Source organism: Euprymna scolopes, chromosome 14 (genome assembly GCF_053919585.1).
Source record: "Euprymna scolopes isolate OS-2025 chromosome 14, ASM5391958v1, whole genome shotgun sequence".
Taxonomy (NCBI): domain Eukaryota; kingdom Metazoa; phylum Mollusca; class Cephalopoda; order Sepiida; family Sepiolidae; genus Euprymna; species Euprymna scolopes.
In genome coordinates, this window is record NC_136495.1 from 16,760,359 (window position 1) to 16,770,555 (window position 10,197).

The window sequence follows — 10,197 nt, forward strand, 5'->3', positions numbered from 1 at the left end:
AAAACAATTAGCAATTACGATGTAAAAAAAAAATGATGAGTTATGACATGTTATTAAAAAAAAAACAATTAGCAATTACGATGTCAAAAAAATGTGAAGAAAAAAACTGATAAAAAAATGTAAATGAAAGTTTTTTTTTTTGTTTTTGTTTTAAATAAAGAATTGTAGTTGAATTGGATTGTTTATTTTAAAATAAAAATCCACTGGACCACAACGTTAATTGCGAAATCACGGAATTGATTTTATTTAAACTAATTCCAAAAATAATGCTTGAACGTTTTTAGTTTTAATATCCGCCGAAAAAGAAAATAAAAACAAAAGAACAAAGTTGGCGCCCAGGGGAAATAACTCAAACCGGTTTATAAAAAAAAAATCGATGTTGGTAAAAATAAATTAAATTAGATATATTATCAATATAAATCAAATTTAAATAATAAACTTAAATAGAACACTTAAAACAATTCTCTCACTATAAACAATAACTAATACGCCGCTATTTATTGAAGTCGATTTTCCTGAATATGATATGCAAATGAGGTCACCTCTTAATCGTATATTTTGCAAGAATCATTATATATATATATATATATATATATATATATATATATATATATATGTGGGAATGAATGAAATAACAAAGTAATTAGCCTTTTGTATATATTAATCAAATTGTGAACAAATAAACAGACAGACAGGAACACAAATTTATATATATGAATATTTGAATATTTAAAATAGAAATTGAAAGTCAAAAATGATGCAAATTTAAAATTAATGCAATAATTATTATTACTTTTCTATAAGCTGAGCCTTTCAACGGTCAAAAATGTCTTCTTCAGAGCAAGACTTTTTCCCATTTTGTTAGCATTAATCTTGAGAGGAGCCTTCTGTTGAGGTAGAAAATGTCTGCAAAGGCTTAAGTCAAGTCTGGGTGATGTGTTTTATCATTCATTTCGAACTTAGTGGATTATAGACTTTACGAGCACAATGTTGATAACAATAACAATAACATTGAAAACAACAATAAATGATTTTATTCGTTTTAGAATTGCATCCTTTTTGGTCATCAATTTCTATTTTTCACCTTCAACAAAACTGACTTACGTGCCACTTTTTAAAACTTTCATGTCGATCATTCCACCAGTTTTCATTTTGAAAGGATCACTCTGAAAGAGAAAAAGAAAGCAACATAGAATGGAAAAAATTATGAATCAAACATTTAATTCTTCGATCGTTAAAATTCATTCAAATAAAATCAAATGAGAATTTTTATTGTCTTAATTTTGTAGGATTGTGACGTTATTAGGAATGAGGCACGGATTAAAAATCTGAAAGTCAACAGTCAGATTTAAGGTCGATATAAATATTAAAAAAAAAAAAACGAATTATTTTGGAAAGAAATAGCAAAGTAGAAACATTCCTTGTCCATGACATCAGTAGATTGCAAAATGTAATTGTCCCAAAAATCTGTGATTGAAAATTAGATGACAAAGAATGACAGCAGAACTGATGTCAAATGATGTAAACATATCTAATTTAACAGAGTGATTATTTGAGAAAAGATGACTAGCAAACCAGTCAAGAGGAGAGGATAGAGACTGAGAGAAAGACAGATAAGCCGAGAATGGATCAACATGAAAAGTTTCAAAGTTAGTTTTTCCATATAAAGCATTTTTTTTATAACAAAAACTATCTTATCTTTTATATATAAAGGGAAGCAACTCTTGTCGATGAGCAATGAAAAAAAATTGTCTTGTTTACTTTTCAATCAAAATTTTGTATTAATCAAAGTATCAGATTGATAACAGTGATTACGCCACAGGATGTAGAGCGAGATGAAACAACAAACAACACAGACAATGATTCATTTTATGTTTAATAAAGATAGATGTGACCAAACTGGCCCATATTATATGGTCGTCATGAAAATTTTGTTTCAGCACAACTTACAGGTTCGGTTTCTTCTTTCTTTGTTTTCTTACCAAATGCCAAACTAAGGGCATTCACACCTTTTGGTTTCTCTCGGAGTTTTTGTAAATTCTTGATATCATTAACTGAATATCTGGAAAATAGAGAAAGACATTTTTGAAAAATTGATTTTAAGATGGAACACAAAAAAGGTTTTATTAGTTTAGTAAAAGTGTTTCCTAATATTTGCTTTCAACGTGTCACAGAATTGGAACTTGTGGGAGGAATTGGAATCAGATTTTTTAATCTCTGAAGAATCAGACGCTTTCAATATTTGAAGATAAGTGCTTCTCCAGAACTTCCCCCTTTCTCCATCAAAAAACAAAAATAAAGAAAAATCTGTATGATGAGGGAAAGAAAATATCATATTCCAAAAATCACTATAATTGATCAAATAGTTTTATTTTTAAATAAAATCAAATTTTGTGACTAAATGAACAGCAACAATATCGCTACACCATCTTGAAAACAGTCTGAAGGAACATGGGGAAATAACGCTAACAAATTCAAATTTTCAAGATTTTAGAAAGTCATTCTTAATATAGGGAGAGGCACATTGGAAAAACTCAAATTCACTTAAAAATGATTTTCATTATATAAATAAAATTACTTAATCAATTTACATAATTTTTGGTGTATGGTATTTTTGTTCCATCACAGGTACATACATCATACAGATTGTTCTTTATTTTTTATTTTTTTCATAGAGATGGGGAATTCTAAACAAAAGCCAGAGTTCAATTTTTTTTTTTTAATCGTAGGTGTCGAACCTTATATATTCCGATTAGAAGTTTGCTTTCAAAGGAGTCATCACCACATTCGGTTGATTGTCTGTTTTACATGCTGACATGTATTAAATGATTCATAGACATATATGTTCGAACCAACTTATCTCTGGCCAGGGTTTTAATTATCCCTCTTCTCTAAAATCCATTCTTATCATTTCCTCCCATTTTTTTTCCTTGGCCTTCCCTTGTGAACAGACCCTGCTATCTCAACTGCTACTAACCCAAGAACTCTTATCCATTCTTTCAACGTGGCCAAACTATCAAAGTCTCCTGTTCTCCTCACATCTCACTACACTGTCCATATTTTACCTCTGTCAACTCTAAGCTTGTCTTTAATATTCACATTAAATATCCATTGCATCATTCACATATCATTTCTTTCCATGCAACGCATAGCCTCAACTCTCATTAGCCATGTTTCATTTCCATACATTGCCACACTGCATACAAATGCTTAATAGATTGACATCATTTTATGAAATTTGTCTCCTAAGATCTTCTAACAACATGTGGCATCGAAGGTTTGGGAAGGAGACAAACATGAATGCTAAAAGTCAGATGTTTTAAGAACCCTGAAGAACCAATAGATGGGAAGAATTTAAAATAAGGAGTCAGAATCAGATTTTTGAAATTCTAGGAGTTGGAATCAAAATTCTTTTAAGCCTAGGAATCAAAGTTCAACCTTTCGTCTCTGCAACATATTTGGTGTAACATCTGCTTTACATGCCAACATATTTTGGACAGCTTTTAGAAATTGACTGCCAAATTAGCCTATCTCTGGCCAGGTCTTTATTTATCCTTCTTTCTCTTGTTCGTTGAATAAAGAACAATGCAACAAAAGGTTGAGAAAAAAAAATGAATGAAAAGGACAAAATTTGAACACTTAAGATGGGTTAATAAGTATTTGTTCACATTCGACTTGAAAACGATCATGTTGTAGTTTGCAGTAAAGCAGTCCCATTGCAATGTGCTTCAAAGATGGGAAGTTCTTGGAAAGAAACTCTGTTCATGGAAATTTCGTCTGATTCCAGGTACACAGAGGAATAAAAGTAAAATTCTCTGCAGTGGTTGTGAAGAGTTGCATTAATGTTCTGAATGTTATATAGGGTTTCTGCCTATCTCATATCAATTTTATTATCGGGAAACATATCGTTCTACGTAAAAGAATTGGTTGATATCACTTACCAGCACCCTCGGAAGAGCTGGAACTAAAAAGAAATATTTGTGAGAGTGCAGACTCTTTTTTTGTTGTTGATAGTTGTTACGTTCACTTCAAGCTGATTATAAAAAGTCTGACTGTGCAGACGGACGGACGTTTTTTTTTATCAGTCCAGTATTGTATGTCGAGAAGACTTGTGACCTTATTAACTAGTGGTGGGACGATTAATCGGAATCGGAATCGTTAATCGTAAGAATCGTGTATTTTGGGAGGTATCGGAATCGGAATCGCATCGTTAAAAAATACCTTAATTTTCCGATTCCTTCATTACGATTCTTTTAGTCTGATGAAAAAAGAAAAAAAATTCCTGATATTTCTAACCGCAAGAGAGAAATAAAAAGAAACCAAAGAAATTCATTATTAACAGGGCAATGCTTAGTGCCCCTCCCTTACAAGGTTCATTCATTCAGATCTATTGTAATCAAAACTACAAAAGAGTTAACTTGAAAAGAAGTATGCAGGGCTCTACATTGCGAGTAAAAATAAAAAAAAACGCTTATCTTTTTTTTTACTGACAAATCTTCTAATAGTGAATGAAAATGCTTTTTCAACTTATATTTTCTTAAAATAAAACGAGCAAAGTCAAATTATTTAAACAGTAAAAGGTTTAATAGAACAATATACTTTTTTTTTCTGTTTTTAAAAGAAGGCTTTTGAAAGAAATATCTCTAAAATGAAATTGATCACGTATTATTTCGCAAAGTTTTGACAGTAGTCGGTTTCTTTTGAAGTTTAAAAAAAATCGACCCCATACCTATCTCTTCCAAACCTAAAGTTATTAAATAACCCCTTCGTTAATTTAAGGGTAATTAATTCAATTCAGTCAGGTTTTTTTTTTTAATTTCATTGAAATAAAATCCATTATTTTTTTTTTTTTTTCCAGAAAGATAAAACCCTGAATTTGATTATATTAAAAGCAGAATAATATAATCTTTTTTCTAGAATTTTAAATTGAAAATTAAAAGTGTTTTGCGCAGTTTTTTGCCGAACGAAAAAGAAATTAATATATATATTTTTAAAAGGTTTTGTAATCAATTAATTTTTATGTCTAAATAATATTTACGATTAATTAAATAATTTCATTTTAAAAAGTATTTATAAATAGAATTTTACTAAGGACTTATAGTTTAGCAATATTGAACCGCATCAACCATGTGTGAATTGAACACAGTCAACCAAAAAAAAAAAATTCAAAAGAAAATGCGGGTTTGTATTACTGTACACATAGATTCGAAAAAGTTGTCAAAAAACAAATATATAACAAATAAATGTTATCAAAGGCAAGATAAGTTATTTTTCTACCTAACTGGATATATTTTTCGGGTTTTTATTCAATGTAACATGTTTATTCAGCTCGAAAAGCATACAGTGTTTAGCGATGTATTGGAAAATTCAAAATGGCGCCCGACACTCTCTTTAACACGGGAAGTTCAGGAAAAGATGTTATAAATAATAAACTATACAAAATACTGCTAGAATCTCGCTCAATATATGTTACCGTGACATATTTTGACATATATTCGGTGTTTTTTTAATAGTATTTGGTCTAGTTTATTATTTATAACACCTTTTCCCGAACTTACCATGTTAAAGAGAGTGTCGGGCGCCATTTTGAATTTTCCAATACATCGGTAAACACTGCATGTTTTTCGAGCTGAATAAACATGTTACATTGAATAAAAACAAAATAAATTACCCAGTTTGGTAGAAAAGTAACTTATCTTGCCTTTGATAATATTTGTTTGTTATATATTTGTTTTTTGACAACTTTTTCGAATCTATGTGTACAGTAATACAAACCCGAAAATGCATATTTGCATTTCATTATGTAAACTTTTATACATTGGTTTCAAAAATTAAATTCTATAAGTTTTTTTGTTAACTACCGGTTGGTACAATTTACCGCCCCATCCCTTTATATTTTTTTCTTTTTGTCTTTTTTAGCGGATTATTTCCAATTAATTATCCAAATAAGTGACTAGCTTTAAAACAAAATTTAATAGTAAATTGTTTGTTTACAGATAAACTGAATTTTCTAATATGGCCCAAAGTCCAAAAAAAAGTCTTTTTGAAGATGATGAGTTGAAAGCCATTTGCAAAGTCTGTCAAATTAAAATATCGCGAGGAATAAAACCATCTAACATCACCACAACCAACATGTTAAAACATTTAACTATGAAGCATCCAAATAAATTGGAGGAGCAAAATAAAAAAGAAAAGGAACAAAAAATTACCAACTAGTCACTCAGAGCAGTTTTATTAGTGAGGGTCGAAATCGCAGTGTCTTTCTTTTTTTTTTTTTGCCTTCGTCACCATCTAGGTGTCACCATTTTTTTTTTTTTTTTAACCCTCCTTAACTTCAAAGAGTAAATACAATATATACAACTAAAAAAATAATTTTTAAAAATGCTGATTCCATTCATGAAAAATTCTTTTAACTAGAAATTAAAACTTAGGTAAAGATAGCTGACTGACAGCAACAGGAGCACTGGTTAACTACTGAACCACGTGGAAAGGTGTGGGGGGGGGGGGAGAGGAAAAAAAGGAAATTAAATGATGATAATAAATTATGATAACCGTCTTTGAAAGGCACTAAACTCCTAAAATTTACTTCTTTAAAATTTTAGGCGGCACTCCCCGGCGATTTTAAAGCACTCTCTCTCTCTCAAAAAAAAAAAAAAAAAAAAGATTTAATTTTTAAGTTTGGGAAAGATATATTTATTATAACCAAATTCCTGTATGAAGACTGGATCTACTTTATTGGACGTTAATTTGTGAGATAAGTAATTTTTCAATGTTTAATATGTTTTTAAAGTTTCAATTATCAATTAAATTTTTTTAATTGCATTTATTTTTCAATTTATTTTAAAAAAAAACTGGGTTTTAAATGTATTTTTCAAGGTAACAAGCTTCGAAAGAAGTCTAATAAAAAAAAATCACTTAATTTTTAATTTCGACAACCCTGAGAATTTAATTATTAAAAAAATATTGAAATGTGACATTTTTTTATTTAACATTTCTATTAGTTCAATTAATTTTCTTTCAATAATTCATTTCACTCAACAAACTTCACCATTTTTTGTTTGTTTTTTTTTATCTTTTTCTGTAATTTTGGTAATTATGTTTGCTCAATTTTATCTAGTATTTCATTTGTTTTTTATAGTGGTATCATTTTTATATGTGTTCCTTTGATATACCCTATTTCAAAATTAGTTTGGCTAAACTTATTCTTCACGTTAGAAACAACGTGTAAAAGCAATGAAAAAGTAAGAAAAAATAATAGGTGTTAACTACTCCTTGTGAATTATGGAGGTCTGAAGAACTGCCGTCACAAATACAACTATCAATAGCTAAACAAAAAATCGTTTTTGAAATTCCTTTAATTGTAACTTTTCGCTATACCTACCTTTTGGTATAAAACACAAAAACTTTCGATTAATGGTATTTCTCATATATGGTCGTTAACTTTGGAAAGGTTATTTTGTATCTACGGCGCCATGTCACGTGGTATATTGTTTTTTTTTTTCATTACGCACGTTCATTTATAAATTATTAAATCAAATATTTATCTTTTTTATATTTAATTAGTATATATTTTCTTTCTCTTCCGCTATATTTTTTTATTTAATTCATTAAATCTGTTAATTATGAGGACAAAATAATGAATCGTGTGTATTTATTCTCTAATTTTCTTGTTTTTGTTCTGTTATATAAATTCTATTTTATTTGTTTTTTCTCTGAAGGATAAATTCTATTTTCTTTGAGGTTTTTTTTCTGTATTCCAATTAAGTAAAATAAATTTTCTCTAAAATAAATTTTGCTAATTTTTCCGTTTAGTTTACTATATAATAATTTTATTTAAACCAAAACACGACGGTGTAGACATAAAATATCTCTTCCAAAGTTAGGGAACATATTTGGGAACTACCGACCATAAGTATAAAACTACCTGGTATATTTCAAAACAATAAATTCCCTAGGAATCGGAATCGGAATCGTACTTGGTATCGGAATCGTTAATCAATATTTTCCTGGAATCGGAATCGGAATCGTATAAAAATTAGGAATCGTCCCAACACTATTATTAACGTTACCCGACCGACATGGTGTTTATTTCTTACCTACGCCATAAGTCACAACAACCATTGTTGCAAACTTTTGCTTAATAACCGTTTATCAGAAAATACCCACATATTTAAACATTACTTTTATAGATCTTTTATAGAGAAATGATTTAATAGTTGAAAACATTTCCGGATATTCCATAGCTAGTAAGTTGATATGGTGTTTGTGCCAGACCATAATCAAAGGTGAAGAGTTATTGCCTTTGAAACAAAGTTCTCCCTTCCCTCAATGATAGATTTCTTAATATTAGTGTCAGCAATTCATTTTGCAAGACAAAATCCATATTGCTTGTCACTAAGTACCTATTTACAATGCCTCCCCACGGGACAGAGTTAGACACCAGGGTCGTTTTTTAACGTGGAGAAAAGGTACAAAAATAAAAATTGTCTCAGTCGTGAAGGATTTCTCCTCCACTGAAAGAGAACGAGAAATGGAAGTGCCGCATCTGAAGAACAGATGGTATTTATTTGCTCCCCCACTGAGCAAATTAGGCACAAGGCCGTTTTTAATGTGAGGTAAAAACCAGCTCCCCTAAAAGTAGGCAAAAAGGGGGCACTCTGGTTACCAAAAATAATAAATGTCCCAGTATAGAGGGTTTCCCCTCCATTGACTGGTACAAATTATCTTAAGTGCAGCATCTGAAGAACAGATACTACACTTTGATCTTGGCCAAAAGGCCTATTACCGTTTTACACTACTTGTCACTAAGTAGATAGCTTTTGTTAAAGAGATTTAAAACGTCTTGATTTATCACAAATTCAAACAACATACTCAGAATATACAAGAGATGGATCAGCCTGTACTGAAATAGAGAAAACCAGTCTGCCTAGTATTTTTCAATATTGGGTAGATCGACAGAATATTTTACAAGTAGATAGTAAGTATTTCTCCTTTAAGCAATGGTTGAATAACTTTGTAAGGATAGATTGCAACTTCTTTCATACTATGACTGGAATGGTAGAACGATACATTTTTGCACAATTGGTGACATTTATTTAACGTGTTCATACCAGTATTTTGTTTAATTTCCATTTTTTTCTAGGGTCCTTGCGCAATGCTTATGGCAACCATATTCGTTTTTTCTAACTGAACAGAGTAGACACTGTTTGACTTGAAAAACAAAATGCTTTGAAATGCAGGGTGGAACAATAGAAGTCGTCACCCTAAAAAAAAACAACACTACAGTTTTGTTTTAAAACTTTAATTGAAAAAAAAAATCAATTCAGGTAACTTGATTATGGAGTAGAGGTGACATCTATTCAATGTAGCCGTTTTCAGCCTCACCGCCTTGATACTGGTCCGAAACTAGGAGCATGACTTTTCCACAAGTGCCAATAGGAGTTCAGCAAAAACTTGGCGGATGGCAGCGATCAGGCTGGCTTTGGTGCTGTGGGAGGTCATGTTGATGTTCTCGACGTATGACCAAACAAAGTAGTCCAGCGGGTTTAGGTCGGGGGAGGAGGGGAGGCAGTGAGAGAAGAGTACAAAGTCATAGCACTCCTTCTAAAGCCAAGCCTGGGTCTCTTTGGACTTGTGGGCCGGCGCCAAGTCCTGCTGCCACACCCAGGGTCTGCCACTGATCACCACACTCTTCAGCACATCCAGGTACACTTTGATGTTGACTTTCAAACCGACTTCGAAGATGTGACATTCTGACATTCACTTGAAACCACACCAAAGACCATAAACGTGACTGGAAACTTTGTTTTCATCACCCTGGGTATGTCCCTGTTATTTGTGCCAACCCAGCGATGCATTTTGAGAGTGCTTACAAGGCTCCTGTTGTCATAACTTGGATGGGCAGAGAGCATGAGCTGCACAGCGGCATATCTTCGATCTCGCTCATTGAATATTGTGTCACTTTCAGACATGATAGAAGGCTTCTATCACTCTTGGAATTTGTACACAACTGGCCAATTAGTAGATGGTCTATAAAAAAAAAAAAATAAAACCGTTTTTCATCAAATGGAAATGGAATAATGTTGTCTTTTCTATAGTAATAATTTTATCATTCCACCCTGGATATTAAAACACAGATAAACTTATCATGGTAGGTATAAGTGTAACTTACTTCTTTTTTTTTTTTACAAAGGAGTC

At 31.1% G+C, this 10,197-nt stretch overlaps 1 protein-coding gene across 1 annotated transcript in view; it reads right to left on the bottom strand.

Moving 5' to 3' along the window:
* Positions 1 to 10,197, bottom strand: part of LOC145292875 (splicing factor C9orf78-like) — a 31,711-nt gene that overhangs the window by 19,903 nt on the left and 1,611 nt on the right. The window contains exons 2-3 of the mRNA XM_080138992.1: positions 1,951 to 2,062; positions 1,105 to 1,166 (exon numbers count right to left, since the gene is read on the bottom strand). Of these exons, the coding sequence (XP_079995118.1) occupies positions 1,105 to 1,166; positions 1,951 to 2,062 (174 nt within the window). The remainder of the gene's footprint in view (positions 1 to 1,104; positions 1,167 to 1,950; positions 2,063 to 10,197) is intronic.